At 43.5% G+C, this 24,333-nt stretch overlaps 1 protein-coding gene across 4 annotated transcripts in view; it reads left to right on the top strand.

Annotated features, from left to right (window-relative positions):
- Positions 1-24,333, top strand: part of PHLDB2 (pleckstrin homology like domain family B member 2) — a 483,232-nt gene that overhangs the window by 425,640 nt on the left and 33,259 nt on the right. For all 4 annotated transcript variants that reach the window (XM_069204939.1, XM_069204938.1, XM_069204937.1 and 1 more), the window contains 2 exons: positions 7,157-7,247; positions 22,497-22,643. In XM_069204939.1, coding sequence (XP_069061040.1) covers positions 7,157-7,247; positions 22,497-22,643 — 238 coding nt within the window. The remainder of the gene's footprint in view (positions 1-7,156; positions 7,248-22,496; positions 22,644-24,333) is intronic.

Genomic DNA, 24,333 nt, shown 5'->3' with positions numbered 1-24,333 from the left:
CATTTTGACTTCGTAGCTACTATGACCCATTTTGCTGCGACGCCATTTTGAGAGACTTTGATGCTTTCTCTAGTCGAGAGAAAGAGACTTTAATGATTCTTGCCCTAGAGACTTTAACTTTGATTTGCCCCTTTGCATGAAGTAGTAGCCTTACTTTGCCGCCGTGAGGCAATTGCCCCGTTCACCCCTGCCCCTTTGTCCCGTCCCATGCTGATCGAGAAACGGTACCTGTGAGACGAAGACTTCATTGATTGCTGATTGGAATTGGTAATTATGAAAGGAAATTGTAAAATTGCATTGTGTTTCTTTTAGGTAACCAACTGCTGGTTTTGATAAGGACCCTAGCTAGGAGTTTTCTAAATTGATGTTGCCAAATTGTTTTTGCATGAAGTCCCACATGCTGATGCTAATTTGAGGTTAGATGAGGATTCCATATGTCGCACGATGCAATTGGAGATCTTGTTATGCTGATCAAATGTACGCAATTAGCCCATTACAGATTATCGTATTAGTGCTCTGCATTGTCACTATCGAATGCCTTGTGATTCAAATGCTACATAGATTACATTTGTTTCGACGATATGGACAGCTATTAATGTTCATTTATGTTTATCATTTGGTGTTGAGACACATCTATATTGTGCTAGCTTTGTTAATATAGGGAAATAAATTCACTAACTTTGCAATAAACTGGTGTGGTTATTCCTGGCTGGAAGGTCAGGGTTCGCCGAAATGTATTCTGGATTAATTGTTAAGTGTTATGTTGTTCAAGGTGTTGCTTATGTTCGTTATTGATTATCGATAAGGGGAATTGATCGATTAAGAGTACAGAGAGTTCCCACTTAGTCAAAAGATTCATCGACCTAAAGAGCATCCGAACGCAGGTAAATTATTACCCCGTTCCGCTCTACCAGTAGATGGTAGCAGAGGACGGTTACGTCTTTTGGGACCCTGTATCAGTAGAGTACATGGTGTTGAATTAACGGTTACGCATTTTGAGGCCTCATTCGAGAAGTTGAATTAGATTTTTCTTGGATGAAAATAATTGACAAGATGATGATGGGCTAGGTCCACCGCGACTTTCCCGGGATCTCGAAGCTTGCGAATGAAGAGAAAGGAGATGTGGAAACAGCGTCGGCGGTACTAGTGATGGTATGAGTGAAGTTAGGGTTTTGCGCTTGCACAGCTTATTGCCGCAGAGTGTGTGAAAAGGTTGTGAGGATTCTCTTTTTAGGATAGCGGAGGTGCGACTCCGAGTGTAGAACTAAGAAGTCGTCGAACTTCATAGAAATAGCGGAGGTGCGGCTCCGAGTGTGAGAGTAGGGAAGTCGTCGAACTTCATGTGCGTCTGGCGCTTTGTGCATAAAAAGGTCCACGTGGTTGTTGTTGTTGAGGCGGGCCCTGCGAGGTCAAGAGACTCCGGAGTATGTTGATCCATGTTGTGGTCTGGGCGGTTTAGTAGGTTGATCGGGCGTGGTCAACGAGTGGGTACGTGTGTTACGGAGTGAAAGAAACTTCGACTTCGGGCTTTGACAAGATTCTAAGTGCACTAGAACAGATCATTGACAAGTTGAGAGTAGGTCTGCGGGTCAGATTTGCTTGCGAATGTGGGGACTGAGAAAGACGGAATAGCGGCCGAGGCTGGTGAAAGAGATCGAATAGTGGCCGAGGTTAGTGAAAGGTCCCTAAGGTCCTGAAGCGACTGTGTTACCCTTCCTGTAGTAAACCGACAGATCTGTTTTAGTTTTGGTAGCTCGCGATGTATGCAAAAAGTTGTTACGGGAGGAACTGAGTGAAGGAGGATTAGCCGCGAGGCTTTGTCAGCCGCAGTGTGTGTGAGTGTGACGTCACTAAGAGCCGCGCTGGGATAGGTTGGTTGGAGAGAAGGGTCGCGCACGGATTGGACGCAGTCCGTGGCACTCGATTGGAAGGGGAAAGGCAGGTGAAGAGTATTCCGGGAATTAAAGTCACCTATTGATTACAAATTTTGTGGAATAAAAGTGACCTATTGAGTATAAACTTTGTGAATTAAAAGACGAGAAATGAAATTCCTTAAAGCATTCAGGAGCGCGATGAAGGGAGAGTCATACATTAAAGCGAGCGTAGGAGAGGAAACGCCGCCCGAGGGTACACCAGCTTACATTGTAATGGAGGAAAAAGGGGTAGCTCCGTGTCTTTGGCTAAAGCAATGGCACAAGTGGACAGAGAAACATGGGAGCGTAGCATTCCCGATACATGGGACATTCAATATAAGGGTCCTAGAGAACTTGAGATTCACGATGTATGACATGAAGGTGCCTCCAAGGCCAGCACAGTTTGAGGCTCTAGCAATCTGGGAACTCATGGCTAGACAGCAACAGAAAAACAAGTTTGAAACAAGGATGAGGAAGGTAGAAAAGACACTAGCGGATGCTAGGTGGGATAATGCGCAGAAGGTGTGGAGGTCAGATGTATTGCAGGGAATAAAATTGTTCCCCGCAATTACTAAGGATGAAGAGGAGACAGGTAAGAAAGCTACCTGTAAGACAGACAGGAAGTGTTCCAAGGACAGAGAGGACGAGGAAAAGTTGAGAAGAGAAGAGGAGTTAGAGGATGAGGAGTTGATAATGCAATTGCTGAACGACCGTCCACCACCTTATGCAGAGAATGGACAAGGTCCAAGTACCAGTTCTGCCCCTCCGGCATCGGTACAGAACAGTGAAACGCAGAATACAGGAGTACCATCGGGATCTAAGGATCCGAGCTTACTGCGCACCCCACAGATACCGCAGGTCAGGAGAATGTATCCAGATGTGCCCGTGTTGAAACCAGCAGAACATTATCAGCCGCAGATGCCAGGGTACTACAGCAGTGACAACAATGGAGGGATGATTCTAGATCCAACCGTAAGGGGCGTACAGAATGGTTACAACCCAACAATGGCACAAGCTGAATCAACTCAGTTTATGATGCCTCAAAAGCAGATGCAGGGAGGAAATGTTCATGCTCAAATGACGGGGAGTCAGATGGGCATGCCGGCAATGATGGCCCATAATATGGGGATGAACATGCCTCAGAATATGGGAAATGGACAAAATCCAGATGCGATATCACTGCCCATTACTGTAGGTCCAGTGGTACCTTTGTATAGTCAGCCTAACTTAGGTATGAGCAGTCAGGGACAAATGCTGCAGAATGGGACAGAAAGAAGGTGCATAGAAAACACTCCAGGGATAACCCCGATAGTGGCTCAGCCAACTGGGTCTGGGTCCTTGATGGAGTTTAGTCCCGTATGCGCTCAATCAACACTGGTGAGGTCGAGCCCCCCACTGATAATACCATTAACATCGAACACTGAAAAGTTGCCGCAACCATCGATGGCAGTCGATGTGAATGCCACACTGATGGGGGTAAATGCGCAACAGCTGACACAGTGGTTCAACAGTCTAAATTCCACACAAAGTTCAGACAGTGGGAAAGGAGACGATTACTTGAGCAGGATGAGGCTGAACATGGAAGCACAAGAATTGGTGGAAGGGAATATGGGTGTGAACAGGTTAGAATCCTACACGGAAGAGGAATTGAGGTATCTATGTCCAAAGATCACGAAAGAGGTAAACAAGGTACATAAAAGTTTGCAGGAAGTAGCAGACAGGAACGGGATTGACATAGGCTAGACGAAACACTTGAGCAGGAGCTATAGGTTGGATTTTGGGACCACAGATTTTGAACACATGAGATCAGCAGGCATGAAGGCACACCTTAGAGAATTGTTGCAAAGTGCCCAAGTGTGGAGGTGCTTAGACAAGTGGGAAAGCAGATGGGTAAAGAGGAAGGATAAGAGGAGGGACAGTGCCACAGAGCACAATGAGAAAGGACCGCAGAGTAGTGATACAGTAACTATGTTACCAATGAGGGAGACAGCAGGGGGAAAATTAGTACATGTACCATGGCACAGGAGCGATATTCAGTCCTTTACGAATGATTTTCCCAAACTGAGAGAGAAGCCGATCGAATGGTATCAACAGACTGATAGGTTTGTGAAGCTTGCAAAATGTCTCTGGGAAGACCTGAACACTTTATTCGAGATTGTGGTTCCGGCAGATTTGTGGGAGGATTGCAAAAGAGCTGTAGGTTGGCCGACAAGTGAACCAGAGAGAGACAGAGAGACGGGTGCACCATCACCTATGGTGATGTGTCTGTACTATAAGGTGATTGAGCATTTGAAGACGAAGGTTGCCGCGAAAAATGTGGATTGGCAGAAAATTGATCGAACTGCCCAAGAGGCTAAAGAGTCGATTCATAGTTACTATGAGAGGTTGTTGAAGGCGTTCAAGAATTACAGTGGCACGGAAGCAATCGAGGCGAAGGATATGCTTCATTTTGTGTTCAGATTTGTGGAAGGGCTGAGACCAGAGATAAGTCAGATGATAAAATCGCATTTGATCTGCTGGCAGTCGAAACCGATTGATGAAGTCTTGACTTATGCGAAATACTGTAGCGACGAAATTGACGTGAAACAGAAAAGGCTGAAAGAGAAGGTGATGATGATGCAGCTTAAGACGGCTCAGACAGGCTTGCAAGGGTTGCCAGGGATGCAAGGGTTCCAACAGCAGGTACCGCAACAGCAGCCGCAGTTGCAGGGAAACATGGTGTTTCAGCAACAGCAGCCGCAGTTGCAAGGAAACATGGCGTTTCAGCCACAGGGCAGAGGCAGAGGTAGAGGAGGTTTTGTGAATAATGGTCCAGATTTGAACACTGTTGTGACGGGTGTGCAGCCAATGAAAAAGGTGATGCCGTGTCACGCGTGCGGAAACGTAGGTCATTGGAAACGCGAGTGCCCGATGGTGGTGCAGGAAGGTGCAGGTGCAGGTGTAGGTGTTGGTCAGCAAAACAATGATGTCAATGCATTTCAGACAATGAGAGGACCAAAAATGAGAGGTCTAAACCCAAATTTTCAGACCATAAACCAATTGCAGGGATTACAACCTATGCAGCCGCAGCAGATGCAGATGCCCCGTGTGCAGATGACGCAAATGCAGCCGATGCAACAGCAGTTACCTATGGTACCTAATCAGCAAATGCAAATACCTTTGGCACCAATGAGTCAGCAGCAAATGATGGTTCCTCCACAGGTAACGGGTCAGGTAATGAGCACAAACGGCACAGTACAACAGTTCCCATTACACAGTGAGAGTGGAATAAACAATGTATGGGAGAGTGAAAGCTCAGAAGAGGAAGGAGATTGTGTGCTTGCGGCATCTCTAGAAGTTGATCAAAGGGGTCCGTACGTAGAAGGAAGAGTAATGGGTCATCGCGTCTCATTCCTGGTTGACACGGGAGCTACACGTTCAACTGTTAAGAGCAGTGAAATACCAAATTTGCCACTCTCAGGGAGGACAGTTCAAGTGGTGGGAGTAGCAAACAGGCATCTGACGAACCCAATAACAGATCCGATACCAGTCAACATTGGTAACTATCAAGGGGTACATCAGTTTGTAGTATGTGACTCAAGCCCGATTGCACTGTTAGGAAGAGACCTATTGTGCAAGTTGGGTTGTTCGATAATGTGCTCGAACGAGGGAATAACAATACAGACGAGCAGTGATGGGGAAGAAGGAGACAGTGAAGGGGGTGATGAGATAGAAACAGTTGACGAAGAGTATCCTCTGATCTGTCTTTTACCAATGATAACTGAAGAAGATATCCCAGCAGAATTACGGGAGACAGTCGGAAAGGAAGTGTGGGACATGACAGGGAAAGAGGTGGGATTGATGAAAGGAGTGGAACCAGTAAAAGTGATGGTAAAGCCCAATGCGATCTTTCCCCAGACCCCACAATACTACATGCCACAAGATACCCTCATGAAAGTTGCCAAACTTATAGACGAATTCGTAAAGCAGGGAGTACTAAAAGAAGTATTAAGCAGCCCATGTAATTCACCGATAATGGGACTAATAAAGCCAAGTGGGAAGGTCCGACTTGTGCAGGATTTGAGGAAAATAAATGACATCATAATCAAGTGCTGCCCTGTCGTACCGAATCCAGCTGTGATAATGTTTCAGATCCCTTGCGAAGCTGAGTGGTTCTCAGTCATCGATTTGTCACAAGCATTCTTTTCTGTGCCTCTTCATGAGGACAGCCAATTCCTTTTTTGTTTCAAATTCCTAGACAGAGTATACAGTTGGTGTCGAATTCCTCAAGGGTTCTCTGAGTCACCGTCCATATTCAATCAGGTTCTAAAGAAAGACTTGGAAGAGTTAGAGTTGCCATTCGAGTCAACCCTAGTACAGTACATTGATGACTTACTGGTTGCATCAAAAACAGAAAGTGGCTGCACAGCCGATACCATTGCTCTGTTGAACCATTTGGGAGGGAATGGACACAAGGTGTCTCCTTCCAAACTGCAGTTCTGTCAGAAGAAAGTGAAATACTTGGGTCACCAGATAGAGAAAGGGTCACGGAAAATAATGAAGGAAAGAATTACCAGTGTACTTCAAATGAGTCCACCAAAGACAAGGAAGGAGGTGAGGAAGTTTTTGGGAATGGTGGGATACTGTCGCCAGTGGATTCCCAACTTCTCGTCTCTAGCAAAGCCTCTACTGAAATTGACCCAGAAGGATGCCTTGGATCAGATCGAACTGAAAGGGGATGAGATGGATGCTTTTGTTGAATTAAAGGAGTGCATGTGCAGGGCTCCAGCTTTAGGTATGCCTGATTACACGAAGCCTTTCACATTGTTTTGCCATGAACGTGATGCATGTTCTTTGTCTGTCTTGACTCAAGCCCATCACACTCATACAAGTCTGACAATTCAGACTTTAAACAGAGGCAGGAATTAGTGATTTTAATGTATATTTAATTATTAAACAACAGCTGGTGTGCTCCTCAAAAATAAGACAAACAGTGCTACCATAAGTGCCTGTCTTGATAATAAAGTACCGGTGCGAGCAACAGGAACCACCGGCTCTAATTAAGTACCGGAAGTTAGGATATGCCTTGCTACCTACATATTTCTATGACACACCACACAGTGTTTGTTCCACATACTCTGATGCATGAATACTAAGTGCATCATAAAGTGCCCCCAAAAATACATGTACGAGCGAAAAGTGAGAAACGCAAAAAATTCTATGAATATTTGTTTACATTATTTTTTTCCTATTTTCGTTTTTAGTGCCAGCACTTCAAATGTTGCAAGAATCGAAGAGATGGAGAGGCTTCTGAAAGAGGCAAAGGCTGAAAAGACTCGACTACTTGAATCAAGGGTAACATATTCAGTTGTCATCTTTTTCAAGGCGTTAATGTGAAATAAGTAATTGTTAAAATCTGATTGGTCACATCTTGAAACTCATGGCCATTCGTTACTAGTATTCTGGACTGTGGTGTGGTAACTATGCACCCTTCCCGCAGTCACCAAGATTGAGGGTAAGGGTAACTCAGGGTGAAGTTTTTAAGGGTTTGTGAGGTTGGCCCTGAGGGCCCCCTTTCGAATAGGGAAAAATAGGCAGAATCAGAAAGATAAGGCCGAATTCCACTGTTCATTCCTCACTTCTCCTGCGGCTTCCGGTGAGCAACAACTAGTTTATGGAGTTACCACGGATCTAATAATTCTGGCGGCTGTAATTAATTCTTATTTCTAGCCTTGTGGGAATTAAGCAGGACCGCGTAATGGCACCCAGCTGCCGAAGCAGCTTGTCACATCCACATATTTGGAAGCAGTTACAGTGATATATGAAAACGACAGTCACTAGTTCTGGTATTCGTGAGGTGCAAGGAAGGGAAACGATAGAAGGACGTGTGATAAGTGACATGTTTATCTGAGTATAAAGTACCATGATTGGCACATGCTCATTGGGTCACACATCAGCACACACTGCCTCGCTAAGCACATTATGAGGTGTAAAAGAAACCTATACAGACAACCACTAGACAGGAGGCTTCTCCTTGGGTGTCACGAGTGACATTAACTGGTGTTGGACTTCCAGCCGGCAAGGTGGCTCAGTGAGTTGAACACTCAATGCAGATTTTAGGTCATACAATTTTATCCTGGCAAGCCTAACTTATGTTGAGTTCCTTCGAAGTTAGATAAATTGAGTAACAACATTATCTTTTAGGAGGCCCTACGATTAGGAGGCTTAGAAATAGAAACTTTGGATATGACACACTGTATCAAAAACAATATGAGCAGCAATGGCACAATAAGTAGCTGCGGTCTTGGCATAGCAGTGATAAAGGAGCGTGCCTGGAATAGGAGCAGCCCTGACACATGAGCAGTCCTGGCACCACAGCAGCTCTTGTGTGAGGGCACACTGCACAAATGTGCAGCCCTGGCACAAGAACACTCAGGTAGAAGGCTACCCTCGTACAAGAGCACAGTGGCACAAGATCAAACACCGGTACAGAAGCGCACCCTAGCAGGAGAGGAGCTCTGGCACAAAACAAGTCTTGTATCCGAAACTTATGAGCATGAAAGAAGGTTTGCAGTAATCTGTCCGGAGAAGACAGTCTCAAGGTGTGTCTGGCATTCCTTCCATTGGGGTATATGCCAGCAGCCCGTCAGTCGAAGCAGGTGTGATCTATCTATCTATCTATCTATGAATATATAGAGGGAGCTAGAGAATCAATTCTAATGTAATTTCAATAAGTAAATATTTACATTGGTGGCACTGCGATGTGATACAATATGAGCATAGGAAGGTTGCTTAAATTCTGTAAATTAGTCGACATATGTATATTAAGCACATTCTACTCAGGCAGTGATTACACGAATTGAAGTTGTTCCTAATAGTGTGCATTATATATACACCTCATTGAGAAAGACCTTCCAAAACTCCTGCAAGGTATTTGAAAGGGCTTAGGAAGATTGATGAGAATAGTAAGCCAGCTAAGAACAATAGTTTGCTATTTATTGTTCAGCAAAATCTGACACAGGAAGCGAGCGGAAATGGGTGTGACTTCATACAGTCCTGCAGCAGGAGGAAGAGAGTCCCTGCCAGTTCTCACCATTAGAGTTCCAGGAAGAGGAAAAGTGCGAGCATTGGGACTGTAGGCTCTGAGCTAAACAAATGTCGATACTGCTTGAAACTAAAAGAAACACATTGCTACTCTAGTGCGTTAGGGATGCCAGATATCACTCAAGCCAAAGAAGAAAAAGACAGATAGAAGGGATTGTCCTAGTATCATTATGGAGACTGGGATTTATGAGAGAGAAAAACTTCAGTGAGGGATGCTGGGGTTAGTGTATTTCTTAATATAAACATGCTCTATTGATGAGGTAGGGAACACAGCAAAATGACAGGCAGAATTAGTGCTTAACTTGAGCTGGTGGTTTCTGGTGCTCGGTATAGGCACATCGGGGCAGATTTATGGAAAGTGGCGCTGCACCGAGTGCAGCACCCCTTTCCCTGCACCCAAAATATTGGCGCTACTCCTGCAGAGTACATAGGGGCCCATTTTAAATAATGGAGGCCCCCTTTTAACTCCTGCTCTGCGCAGGTTTTAAAAGTACTATGCCAAATGACGCAAGGAAATCTTATAGATGCGCCATATTTTTTCGGGCCCCCTAATGGGGGAACACCCCCTTTACATACATTATGCCTGGCACAGGCATAATGTAGCACAAAGGGTTACCAAGTGGTGCAATGCAAGCTTTGCGCCACGTTGTAAATATGGCACTAGGATTTTGGCCTCGTTGGGCCATATTAGCGTCAAAATAAATTATGCTAATGTGGAACAAGGTGGTGATAGGGGCTTATAAATATGCCCCTTAATTTGCAACACTGGCACTTATGACAGCCTGCCACATGGTGGTTCTCTTTGTGCAATTCAAAAATGAGAACACAATAGTGTTTTTTTAGTGAAATATATATTGTTAATGCTAATGGGATTGTTCCCTGCTGTCAAACAGGTTTTAGGCCAAATTCTGCAACAACAGATAATATAGTGGCTTCTTCCTTTTTAACACATCAGGCAGCCATTAAGAAGTCCACCCTCTCTATGCCTGCTTCGTGGACTATTCCTCCGCCTTTGACGCTGTGGTCAGGAACCAGCTATGTAGAAAGCTCCAAGCTTTTGAGAAGTGCCATTAGCAAGAAAATCCTCATCGATAATGGACTAAAGCAAGGGTGCATTCTCGCCCCTCTTTTATTTAATCTGTACAAGGCAGACATGTCTCTGGCCTTAAGACACGCTAACCTAACACTGCCAATAATAAGGACTCTTAAAATCACTTTTTTACAATATGCAGATGATATTGTAATGTTAGACCACTTCAGAATTGGGCTTCAAAAAGCATTTACTGCCCTTCATGATTGCAACACAAAAAATAAAATGAAGGTGAACGTTCCTGAGACTAAAGTAATAGTCTTTGTAGGGACAACTAAATATCAGAATTGTCATTGGAACATGGGTCCCCTCATGATTAGCAGAACAATCTCGTATAATTTACTCCAGCGCTGATCCAATGAGTACTCAGGACTTCTCTTCTACCAGCACTAAACTACTGCCATGAAGCTATTCCAGGACAATTTACTAAATTAGTGGAAAAGCTTCAAGTGAAAGCTTATAAAAGAGTGTTCAAGCTACCACAATACATAAGAGGTGCCTGATAAGGTTAGAACTTGGCCTAGAAATAGGACAATATGGGTCCTACTTGAAATACTTTCATAGGATTGTTACAGCACAACCTAACACATTGAAATCAGCCCTTTGCCCCATCCTTGACATAAAAACGAATACCTGGTCACAGTATTTAACCACAGCATTTGACTCCCTTCAAATAGATCAAACAGAACAAATTAAGCTGCACATTCTCACAATGCCATTAAGTCTGTGTTAAAAAGGCAGATAAAAATGCTCTCAAGGACAACCGACCTGGCAAAATTGTTCAGTACACCTGTGTTAATGGCTGTGGCAGCATCTTATACCAACAGCTCGTACCATTTGTTAGCACAACCATACCTAACGAGTATGATTGGGAAAGCCTGCGTGACACAAATAATGGCTGCAAGGTTGTTAGCCTTCAAGATCAAGGAGACAAACCCAAGATGGCATTTCCTTTCCATGATTGTAAATTAAAGGCTCTGTGGATATAAAACAGTCATTCAATTACCTGTTATGTTGCTGCCCGGCATTAATGAACGCACATCACACTTTACTAAAACCTCTCTTTTTACGTTATGGTATAAGAACCTGCAACGAGGCCAGATCCCTTGTGTTTACTTTAAAGGAGCCATCCGATCTGGCTACATTTGGGAAGTTTGTTCTTCAGCTACAAAAGAAGTTGAACGAGAGCACCTCAACTGCCCAGACTTTTTCCTCCTAAACACAGAAGGAAATGCATTACTTCACATTAAGACATGTGTTCTGGAATGGGGGATTGACAAGAGCTCTTTTACAGGAAGTGGAAAGACTGGGACATAAGGACATGAAGGGAGGCAGAGTTGGCTTGGCAATGCTTACAGAGATTTGATAAGAAATCAGGGGCAAAGGACCTAGCTGATGCCGGGTAGGCGGGAAGTGTTTGATTAGTCATATTATTTCTGTCCGTATGTGTGTATTTATATCTCAAATCCTCTGCAGTTTCCTTAATTACCCGTGGTCATGTCTAGGTCCCAATTCTTGAAAGAGGATGGCATTTGCACCTTAATTCTGAATAGTACAATTTCAGATCTTTTCGAGATCGCTTTGGTCCAGACATTATCGTAAGTGTTCACTCAGCATCCTCGTAAAAATAGGTTTTATAAGTTGACTACTGCACTTTAATGATTTTTATCGCACTGACCTAGAATGCTCAAATGAGCACTGCGTTCTTAACTCAAACTAGTCTTAATGGTTGAATTGCACTTTTCATTCTACTTCATTTTGAGCTAATTCAAGCATTCATAATTTTACACCAGTTTTAACTAGTTGTACTCTTATAAATCAGGATGTTGATTTAGTTTTATGTGCTTTGTGTGGGTGTTTTATTATTTACTATATTGCAAAGGTTTTTATTATTCAAGCAATAAAGAAGGAATATTACTGTGACTAAACCCTGCCACCTCAGCAATTCCTATAGTGTTGGGGGCTGAAATTGCCTGAATTGTCACACTTGTAGGAGTGTGATGGTTAGTAGTTGTGTTGGTATTGTCATAGGCAACGCTGATAGAGGCAGTGAGTGGTGCAAGTTACAGTGGCCTCAGGATGAGGGCCCTGGCACTTATTTTTTCACAAATAAAGCAATGCACAGAATATTTCATTGAGAGTACTACGAAGGTATAAGACTGCACAGCAGGACACATTATGTACATTTTCAAGCAATGACAAGAAAACAGATTATCACATACATCTTATGGACATTTTTAGCAGTAGGGAGAAAATATTTCAACAATGGTTGGCTGGACATGTGTTTAAGGAGAAATGGGTAGCACAAGGGGCAATTCATTTAGTCATTCAAGTAATAGCAGATTAGTAAGTGATTCACCACTGTCAACACAGGTGTACTCCTTGGCAGTTATAGGAGTGTGAATAAAAATTATGTTGTAGAAGAGGACTATATACGGTAGAAGGTGTTCGGCACTAATGAACAGTGATGCACACCAGCTGCCACTGTCCCTTTTTTGGTCGCAGCCTACCAGACCACACAGCTGTCTGGTTTGCTAAAGCACTTGGCAGGGGAGACTGTGATTTGTGATACCGGGATTGCTGGACCCCAATTTGAATTTTGATTTCCCCCAACCTGAACTCTGGCAAAGTGCCCCGCTGTGGGGCCCGTCAGACACTGCAGCGCCGGTCTGACAAGGAGCGGGCCCTGTGATGAAGCATGACATCCACTGGATGTGTGAGGGCTCTTGCTTCTAAATTTAAACATGTTTTGGTTTGAACCTGTGCCTGGACTTTTGTACTCTCCTTCTTTTTCTTAGGAACTGTGTACTCTTTTTGACATACCTATCATTTAGGGAGGTTTTGCACTGGACCTTGGTTAATCTCCCTGTCCCTCTTGATTGTGATACACCTCTGGACATGCCCTCTCTATGACTGGATAATTAAGACATCACAGAGCATATGCACACAGCGGGTGTGCTGCAGGTGTCCTAAATCAAGCCAGTCTGCACCTGGACCGGGCCTATGGCCCAGGGCCCGTCCCCCTGATCGGTATATACTCCATACTATGGGGATACTGAATTACACTAAGGACAATTTGCTGGCACTCAAACCTCCAGGTAAGGCCTGCAACTGCCCTAAACCAACTGCCCTAAACCTAGCCACACAACTAACCCCCACAACTCCCAACCCCCTTTGGGACTTCTGCCATGAATGCAACTCTAGAATCATTCTTAATGACACCCCCAAAGAAGCACCTGTAAACATGCCAGTGTCTCAGTTCTTAATGAAAATGTCGTCAACCTTCAGTTCAAAGGTTAAATGTGTGCTAATCAATGCCAGGTTGCTGGGTGAGCACCACTTCGAATTCGCAGAATTTCTGGACACACGTCAGCCTAACTTGGCTTTTGTAACAGAAACCTGGGCTGATCAGACTTCAGGTCTCAAGGTGGCTGTCACAACTCCAGCTGGCTTTGCTATCTTCAGACTGGATAGAGAGCATAAAAAGGGCAGGGTGTTAGCAGTAATATATCGTGACTCTGTGTCCGCTATGTTTACTCCAACCCCCTCCTCAGATTTCAAAGGCCTTCTGCTCAACTTTGAGTTAACTAAAACTCAATAGTTTAATGGTCTCTTTCTTTACCTTCCACCAGGGCCTAGAACAGCCTTCACCCAAGCCATAGGCCCTCATTTAGAATCCTCTCTGTTGAAAACTGAATTCACACTATTAGGTGATTTTAACTTTCATCTGGAGAATCAGTTTGACTCTGACTCTGAAATTCTAGTAGATACTCTCCTAGGAATGGGTTTTGAACAGTTCATGGCTAGTTCCACCCATTTAGCAGGTCACACTCACAATAGCTTATTTTCAAACAATCTTGCCATGTCTAACCCGGGTTTACTCCCTTTAACCTGGGCGGATCATAGTTCTAACTTATGGGAAATCACGCTTACAGGAAGTAATCTTCCCTCCAAGGTCTTAGGAAAACCAGCCTTATCACTTGTCTGGCATTTGGTCTAAGCGGCAGATCTTAAGGCCATCCTCACTGAGACACAACAAGATGATATTAGTGATATCAACTTAATGTTGATCATCTATTCTACTTGGCTAAATAACGCAGTCAGTACATTGGCACCAGCCAAACCTAAGATTTCCATGAGCTCTAAACCTTCAGCCCCATGGTTTTGAGGCTCAATTTGAGCTGCCAAACAAGGGTGCCATAGATAGGAACGCATTTGGAGAAGAACCCATTATTCCTCAGAAAAAGAAGAATACAAAGGGTTGATGTGCAATATAAAAAACAAATTCTATCAGAAAAACCTGCCTATTATGTCAAAACAATTGAATTAACACGCTGTTCCAATAAAGACTGTTTCAAACAGTGACCAAACTTTCTTCTCCAGCTATCAGAAACTCGACTGATCTTAATCAGGCTTATTATGATACACTAGCACAGTCGTTTCAGAATAAACTTTAAGATATTTTTCATAAATGTCCTCTGAATACAGTGGATAACTTATCCAGTAAGGACATTTGTCCCAGGATCAAGGATGGGACCTCCTTTACTGAATTTGAGACTCTCTATGAGGAACAAGTTAAACAAGTCATCTTAAGTACTAAGTCAGGATCTCCCGCTGAGCCATGCCCCCTACGATCTTTCAGTTAGTGTCTGATCTAGTAGCCTCCCAGTTAACAAAGATCATCAATGCCGGCTTTCAAGAAGGCTGTTTTCCCAAACAGTGGAAATCTGCATCAATTCATCCATTGTTGAAAAACCCAACCTGAACCTGCTCGACCTATTTCAAGACTGCCTTTTCCGGCCATGGTTGTTGAAATGTTATGAACATGCAGCTGGCTGCCTTTCTGGATAATAATCAGCTTGCGGACGATACAAAATTCATTTTTCAAAAAGGTCACAGAACAGAATCTGCACTAATAGTGGCTATAGAAGTAATCAAGACATCAGTTGATAAGTGTGGAAATACCTCCTTATCCTTCTTGATCTGTCTGCAGGGTTTGACACGGTCAACCATGATCTTTTGATTGACCTTTTGGAACATTTAGGGATTGAGGGCATTGCACTCTCATTATTCTGATCATTCCTTACTGACCGCGTCCAATCTGTTTCCCTGAATGATTTTACATCTGAACATTTTTCACTACTGTGTGGGGTCCCTCAGGGCTCGTTTATAAGCCCAACTCTTTTCAAGCCGTATGTCACATCTTTGGCACCCCTAGTGAAATCCTTTGAGTTGTCATTGACAACCCAAATTATGGTTTCCCTTTCTAGTAAAGGCCTGGATATGAGTTAACATATTTCATAATTGTATGAGAGCTGTGAGCCAATTTATGGACAAAAACTGTTGTAAATTAAATACGTCAAAAACAGAAGTCATCCTATTTGGCAACAACACATCCTTCTTGGCTCTCTTCCAACTCTGGTAAAAAAAGTAAAATAATCTTGGTGTTCTGATTGACAACAGACTCACCTACAGGGGCCAAGTCAACCAATTGATTTCCACTTCTTCCTACACCCTGTGCATCATTAGGAATATTCAGCAGTTTATACCTATAGACTTACTGAAAGTTTGCTGTTATAGCTCTCGTGCTAACCAGGGTGGATTATTTTAATGGATTATTTCAAAGCCTCCCTAAAAGCTTGATGAACAAACTGCAGATACTTCAGAATGCAGCTGTCCGGATGCTACTAAAGGTACCTAGATTTCATTCCGCCTCTCAGGCCGTCAACAGGCTTCACTGGTTGCCGATGAGGAAGCGTATAATCTTCAAAGCCCTGTGCATTGCATACCAGAATCTGCATGGCTCAGATCCAGCGTACCTGAGGGAAGGTTTTAAATGGTATGTACCAAGGAGGACTCTTTGTTCAAACTCAGCCAGATAACCTGGTTGTTCCCACTCACAAGCTCTCCTCGTGGGGAGGTAGGAGCTTTGTTATCTGCACTGCACAGAACTGGAATTTGACCCATCATAATTAAAAACAGCTCCATCGTTGCTTTCATTTCGAAAGACTTTTAAAACTTGGCTCTTCAGGCAACGGTAATCACAACTTGCTCTGAAAGGCCTTAAGCATCTGTCTCTTAGCTTACAGGTTTATGCACCTTATCACTGTCACTTAGCACCAAGATGCCCACGGGTATTTGTTCACACTTTACAAATATTCAAAACAAATCAAATCAGATCAATTTAAAGACATGTTGGGGACATTCAGAAAGCTGAACTAGGAATGGATTCTGCTTGTTGCTTGCCCTTAGCTTGGTGGTTTGTGACTCACATTTGTCTTGCATTTCATTTGCTGGATTCATTTGTTTTAGGCTTTCCAGCATGAGTTTGTACCTTCCTGTGCCCAAACCTTACTTACAGTATCCTTCTGAGTGCTCCCTTTCTGTAAACAGGCCTGTAAATCTTGTTCTTATCTTGTCATTTTTTCAGTGGATTCAAAGACAGAGGACACATGTCAGGCACAGTCTTCTGAGTGCATTTTTTTACTTTCATTCTGTGACCTCAAAATGAGAGGATTTATGTGTGCATGATGCAGCACACATATAAAGAGCAAAACCTGAAGAGAAATAAAGATATTTCTCCTTGTTGCGGTTCCCCTGGGAAGGTGGAAAGTTTTTGCGCATCCTCAGGTTTACAAGATCTTGTAAATCTGGTGATGCGAAAAATCCATAGGTGTTGCATGGCAACACCAACCGCAACATCCATGGAACGCCTCCCTAGTACTGATTTGCGCTGCCCTGCCTTACTCCATATCTATGAGGCCATTCAAAGCCACACAAAGTGGCTTTCCATGGCCTCACACATATGATTTGGTGATTTACACTGCCTTTGCATCACAAATAGTGACACAAATGCATCGCAAGGAACTTGGAAATATGCCCCTCATTTGTTTGAACAAAGGGCCAGGAAAGTAGAGTGTCAGGACTAGACAAGTGCAGTAGCCAGAACGGAGATTCCAAAGTGTGGAAATGCAGGAATCAGAGTGAGAATGTGTGAGTTGGATGGTTGATCCTCCCTGAAAATGAAGAAAGCATGATCTGGATCTAGACACTTAAGAGCCTCTTGTGCATGTCTTTATGTGTATATGCATTTGTGAGCATTTATGTGTGTGTTTGTGTGAGACTGGCATTGTGTCAGTCCCTAATAAACAATGTTGTTCCCTAGAAGCTATTCCTGGTGTCAGGGACAACCAAAAGTATGGGCTGTCCCCAGTCATAGGGGCTCATCTCTGGCACAAATGTGTCCTCTTAAGGCATACTAATGGCAATGGCATAATAATGGCCATCCTTAACATATTTTAGGCACTCTTGGTCCGGTGATGCGATACAGGCAGCCATCACTGACATATTAAAAGCATGACGGGCCTACGTTTAGCCATCCCTTACATAATGGTGACTGCCACAAGCTTGATAATGGCCATCACTTACATATTATGGGCTTCCCAGCCATTAAGATGTCCAGCCATGGCACAATGGTGGCCCAGGTAGAACAGTATTCATTATGGGCATATTGCTGGAATCCTGGTGTTGTGTTGATCATCTGTGACTTGTGTTTGTTTGACTGAAATACATCGGCATTCGAAGCAAAATCTGCCACATAAAACATGTGTACATGACAGTACGTTTTGAAAATGGCAAAGTGATGTTTGTGTGCTGTGTACTTACTAAACTTGAAAACACATATAATGAAGGCAGAACTGATGTTTTTCATAGAACCATTTCCTTTTGTTAATTTTGTTAAAAAAGGGATAGTAGTCTCTGATAGACAAAAGTTTGGTATTTTTAGAAACTCCTATGCTGATGACGACAAAAGTTTGCATAACCAAACACATTTAAAGCTGGTGATTGCCTGATAATTCAAGATGAATTGGGGAGACTTATTGCTGTGGTTACGTCCTATGTGACAGTGGGTTCATGCTGTTCTGGTTGCTACTTCTTCAATCATGTGGAGACGTATCTGCTGGCACCCATTTCTGAAATGCTTGGGTGGTCACTCCTGACAGTTCTGTCTAGGTTGGTCAATAATGTAACATTAATAGATGTGGTCAGTGCTTTGCGAAAATATTAGGCAGAAGAATATTGGCTACTGTCTTCCAGTCCATTAAACAGGCTAGATTATGACCTAGTCTACTATATTTCCCTGACTTGTAAACTGCTAAAGCTTCCTGCATGGCTATAACACCCATTTATAAAAAAGGGGTATATTTACAAGACCCTAGCGCCACCAGAGCATCATTTTGTGACACTCTGTTGGCGCTGTGCACTACGGCATATTTACAAGGCGGCACTAAGCCACTTTTTGTGGCTTAACACCGCCTTCTAAATATGGGCCCACCCAACGCAGTTTTCTGTGGCAGAGGGGCGTGAAATGGGTGTTGCTGTGTGCATTCCATTGCAGCACCCATTTCTTTTGACACTGCCCCAGATTTACAAGGAATCATAAATCTGAGGCTGCACCAAAAACTGAGGCCACCCTATGGAAGGCGCTAGCATGGCCCAATGAGGAGAAGTACTTTTATTTCTCCTCATTTTTGCTTTTTCCGTTTGTACTGCATTCTGCAGCACACATAAAAAGAGAAAAGTGCCATGAATGATTGTTTATATGCAGGAACGTGCCCCTTCCTGCACATAAACAATCATTCAATAATGGTGATTTGCTTCTTCTATGTGTGCTGCAGAATGTATAAGTTCCAAATCGCCATTGTAGATTTTTTATGTTCAGGAAGAGACACCTTCTTGCTCATAAACAATCATTCCCTTCAACGCAGACACCCTTGCACTTTGGTGCAAGGATGCCTGCATTGGCGCTGGCAGCTAAATTCAGCACATAGTGCTAGGGGAATCACAGGGGTGCACAGTATTTGTGTAAATATGGTGCATCCCTGCGTTTCAGAACTGATGCAGTCCTGCCAATTTTGACGCAGCGCTGCGCCAGTTGCCAGTTCCTTGCAAATCTGGCCCCAAGTTCCTTAAAAACTATTGGATAATGTGATAAAGACAGTGGAATAGAGTTACAAAGTACTTTGGTGTTTCCTTATCCCCGTTTCAAAAGCTACCGTTTCTTGGCAGAGGGCACAATAATTCATATCCCTGCTATATCTAAAACAACTTTGACTGTAATCTCAAGAGTAATTTAAAAACTAGGTAAATACTGTTGTGACACCAATTTAATGTAAGTGTATACAGTAAAATGGCAAATGCCAGCCTATTTTGCCAAGTCCTTCCTAAAGGCATCTCGCTTTTGTAAAGGTTTGGTTGTGGTCTTAGATGCTGGTTTGCTAAGACTGGCATTTCCCCATGACTCCAAAAGAGACTACATGTAATGTATTTTTTTCTGCATTTCTAAATAAAGATTACCTGAGGTGGTAGTAGTAGCCCTGATTAGTTTCCAAATAATGAATGTAAGTGTATCATATGAAGTCATCCTTAGTAACTCATAATAAAATAGTATATTAAGAAACAATACTCAGCATATTCAGCTTGTACACTAAACAAACCTTTTCCCAACTCTAATTGAAATACTAGCCGGGATGTTGACAATTGCAAATCAAGAACGTTCCATATCAGATTACATTTCTAGTTATTTATTTATCAGTTATGTATAGTGATCCTGCACCATGCGGTTATAAGGGCAGTTTACTCATAACTCTCCTGGCATATAAGTGGCGTGGTATACAATACAATAATATTAACAGATCTGTGGCAACCCAAATACTTAAGAGCATATTGAATTACACATAAGCAACATAAACAATAATAATTAATAAACCTAAAATAGGATGGTAGATATTATGTGTGAATTTGGGGTGCTTAAGAACTCTCAAGTACGTTTATTGCCATATTTCGAAACCCATAGATGGCCTTTAGGAGGGAAATGTAAACAACGCAGATGTTTACCACACAAGCGTAACAACGCTTGCCGGAACGACGACTGCCTTTTTCTGTGCCTTAACCACACATGTGCCAAACTACGCATATGCGTGGTTAAGGCAGAGAAAAAGGCAGAGAGCAGTCTAGTGGATCGGGAGAGGACGCGGTGAGGTAAGAGGGGCAGGGTTGGGGGGACAGTTTTAGGGGTGGGGGTGGATTAAGGGCCTGGGGTGGGTGGGGGTCAGGCTATTTTTTTTCTAGGGGCAGGGTGGGGGGGTTAGGGGAAGTTTAGTTTTATGGGCTTCAGGTGGGTGGGGGGACTGAGTATTTTTTTAGGGGTGGGGTTGTTTTTTTTTTTAGGGCTTAGGGTGGGGGTAGTTTAATTTGTAGGGTCGGGAAGGTTTAAGGAATGGCGGGAGGACAGAAGCAAGGATCGGGAGAGAACGTGGTGAGGTAAGTGGGGTTGGATTTAGTTCTTATGTGGGTGGTGGGGTTGGGTAGTTTATTTTTTAGGGGTGGGTTGGGGAGGTGGGGTAGTTTATTTTTTAGGGATAGGGGAAGGTTTAAGGAAGGGCAGGAGGAGAGAGGAGAGAAAAGAAGGAAGGATTGGGAGAGGATGCAGTGAGGTAAGTGGGGTTGGGGCAGGGTTTGGTGGTAGTTTTTAGCGGTGGGGTGGATTTAGGGCTTAGGGTGGTTGGGGGGTCGTGGCAGTTTATTTGTTAGTGGTGGGAGTGAAGTGAGTCAGGGTAGTTTCTTTTTTAAGGCTTAGGGTGTGTACATGGTGGTTTACTTATTGGGGTGGGGAAGGTTTTAGGGCTCAGGGTGGGTGGGGGTGTCAGTGTTTAGTTTAGTTTTTAGTGGCAGGGTTGGGTTGGGGTGGTTTTGTAGGGCTTAGGATGGGTGGGAGGGCGGGTAGTTTAGTTGTTAGTGGTGGGGAAGGTTTTAGGGCTCATGTCGGGTAGTTTAGTTTTTTGGGGCATGGGTAGTTTTCTTTTAGGGCTTAGGGTGGGTGGGGGTCTGGGAAGTTTAGTTATTGGGGTGGGGAGAATGTTTAAGGCCTCAGGGTGGGTGGGGGTGTCAGGGTAGTTTATCTTTTTGGGGGAGGGGTGGGGGGTCGGGAAGTTTATCTTTTTGGGGGAGGGATGGGGGGTCAGGAAGTTTTGTTATTAGCTGTGGGGACGGTTTTAGGGCTTATGGCGGGTGAGGGTTGTCAGAGTAGTTTCCTTTTTAGGGGTGGGAGTTGGGGTAGTTTTTTTTAGGGCTTAGGTTGGATGGGGGTCAGGGTTGTTTTGTTATTCGGGGAGGGGGAAGGTTTTAGGGCTCAGGGCGGGTGGGGGTGTCTGGGTAGTTTACTCAAAAGGGGTGGGGTAGATCTGGGCATTAGAGCAGGTGGGCATACTTTTTTAGGATTAGAGGGGGGGGTTGTATGACAGAACCACGCACGCCGTTTCCTCATATTCCTTTACTAAGCATGCTTTTCCAACTAAGGGCCAGGTGTAGGTACCAAGCAAATTGCGACTTGCAATTTGCGAGTCGGAGCGACTGCACTTAAAAAAAAATCCGAAACCTTTTGTTTCGGAATTTTTTCAGGGCAGGTAGTGGCCCTTGGACCACTACCTGCCCTGAAAAAATATTTTGGGGTCCATTCACAAAGGGGAAGGGGTCCCATAGGGACCCCTACCAATTTGCGAGTGGGTTACCATCCACTTCAAGTGGATGGTAACTGCGACTCCATTTGCGACCGCGTACTGCATACCACTGCGAGTCGCAAATAGGAAGGGAACACCCCTTCCTATTTGCGAGTCGGAAATGCATTTTGCGAGTCAGTCCCGACTCGCAAAATGCATTTCTGCATAGGAAACACCGGTTTGCGAGTCGCAAACTGTTTCCTACATCTGGCCCTAAATTCGTTGCAAAGGGATGCGTGGTCCTGTCATACAACTCCTTTAGGAATCCCTGATAACCATCAGAATACAATGTCCTTAAAAAGAGAAGAGTTAAACAAAGTAATGTCTATATTAAAATGTCAGCACTAAATAGCTGCATCAATGTTCAAAACAAACATTTCTTAAAGAATTTCTTAGGATTTAAAAAAAATATTCAGTTCAATGCTTATTCCAAAAATGTAGTTACATAAAAATCTTAGCAACATATTAAACAATAACATTGTATGTCCAGAAAGGACAGGAACAGGGTTATAATCACCGTATTGGGTAATGTAAAAACACATTGACGCACTCATGTGGCCACTTTCTCACTCTTTTCCTCTCTCTCTGTGGCTCTCTGATCCTCCATCAGTAACTGCCTCATCGATGCTAAAGAGTTCGTCATCTGTCATAACGTGCATTACTACATTCACGAAGGACTGATAATACATGCTCTCTATGTTTCCAAGATCTGGAGAATAATAGTAAACAATTTTTATATTGCGCTCCATACCGCGCTTCTGCCATTTCGAATCTGAAGTGTTGCAAGATATATATATATATATATAATGGCGCTCTGTTTGCGGACATTTGACATTTACTTTTCCTTTCCAGGAACGTGAAATGGAAACAAAGAAGCAAGCTTTAGAAGAAGAAAAGCGTCGCAGAGAGGACATCGAACAACGATTGCAAGAAGAGACAAGTCAAAGGCAGAAATTAGTTGAGACAGAAATTAAAATGCGCGAGAGGCAACGAGCTCAGGTCAGTTAGAAGTATTTGCACTTAGTTACAGCGCACTCAGTAGCGTGTATCTCTCTCAGAGAATGCTTCAACAGGTTATACAACAGAAGCAAAAACTCTAAACCTGTGACCTGTGACACATGGAAAATGTGACTTATAAACCTTTTTCTGTCCAAAATAAACCCATCATATCCAAAGACCTGCTACAACACTGGATAGAAGAGCAGGCCCGACAAACAAAACTCTCTGCTGTGTCTTAAATATCCTACATTATGTTGGAGTTGTCACCCACCAATATGACAACTTGATGTCTTCTGGGTGCTTATAAACAAACATGTATCCCGAACTGAAGGGATGAAACTCTCTAGGGCTCTGCTGCAGGGAAGGAGTGAAAAGAAGTGCGCACTGCAGTTATTCAGCAATTTGTACGAGTGTCTAGCTGTTTGCTTACAGTAGGCACAAGGGTGGAACGGAACGAAGGAAGAACCCTGGGCAACTCTTAGGTATCTGCACATTATCCTGTGTAGATGAGGGCATTTATCCCTAGTGTCTGACGGCCACAGTACTGATGCACTGCATGTTAGCTAACCAAAAGACTCCCTTTAGGCAGTTGGATCACTAAAGAGCATCGCCGATTATTTTAAGAAATGGAGGAGATTAGAGACTCAGGACCAGTGTGACACAAAAGACAACACTTAAACTGTGGGCATAGGGTGGATGGGTGACCAAGTTGTCTAACCACTTTGCGCCACTCCACTCTATAACAGTCTCTGGCACTCCACTCTATGACACTCCACTGCACTCTATGACATCTTACTCCTCTCTATGCAACACTATTCCACTCCACTCTATGCCACTCCACTCTACTCCCGTTCACTTCTTGCCCTTTCACTCTGCCCATGTTACTCCACTCTAAACTACACCCCTCTATTCTATACCCCTCCGTTATAAAATCCACCACACTACACCCCTCCACCCCATAACCATCCAATCTACAACAGTCAACTCTACAACACTCCACTCTATAACACTCAACTCCACAACATTCTACACCACTCTACGCTATGCCGCTCCATTTTAAACTACACCGCTCCATTCTACGCCCATCCACTCTACACCCCTGCAGTCTACGACACTCTATGCCACTCTACACAAATCCATCTGCTCCACTCCATGCCAGTTTACTCCACTGTACTCTACGACATGCTACTCCACTATTCACCACTGTATGTCACTCGACCACACGTCACTCTGTGACACTTACATGGCTCGAAACATCTACTGAACCACTCCCTATGGCAGTTTTATTTTATGAGGTCGAGCTATTTTTACATTCCACTGACTCTTCTGGCAACTGGACAAAGAACAGGTGTTCTGTTCAGTCTGAAACTGAACTAGCAATTAAGATGATTTTAAATCTTATTCTTGTCACATTTGCACTGTGTTCAGAGACAGAGGTCAAAAGTCAGTTTGTCTTCTTGCAATGCACATACTTTTCCTTGTGACTGCAGAGTTCCATGATTTTGTAAGGTGAAATGTCTGACCCATGTGAAATGAAAGGCTTGTGGTATCAGGTTTTTCCTAACACACAACATTTCTATAACTAATTCAACTTTACAAAAATGTCAAAATATATTTCAGTAGCTGTGAAAGACCATTTTTCTAATTCTGTGTGATGGTACAAATAATTTAATAAAATAAAAAAAGTAGA

The sequence above is a fragment of the Pleurodeles waltl genome, chromosome 8, assembly GCF_031143425.1.
Source record: "Pleurodeles waltl isolate 20211129_DDA chromosome 8, aPleWal1.hap1.20221129, whole genome shotgun sequence".
Classification (NCBI taxonomy): Eukaryota; Metazoa; Chordata; class Amphibia; order Caudata; family Salamandridae; genus Pleurodeles; species Pleurodeles waltl.
Note: the sequence above shows the minus strand (reverse complement) of the source record. Positions and strands in the feature narration are given on the sequence as shown.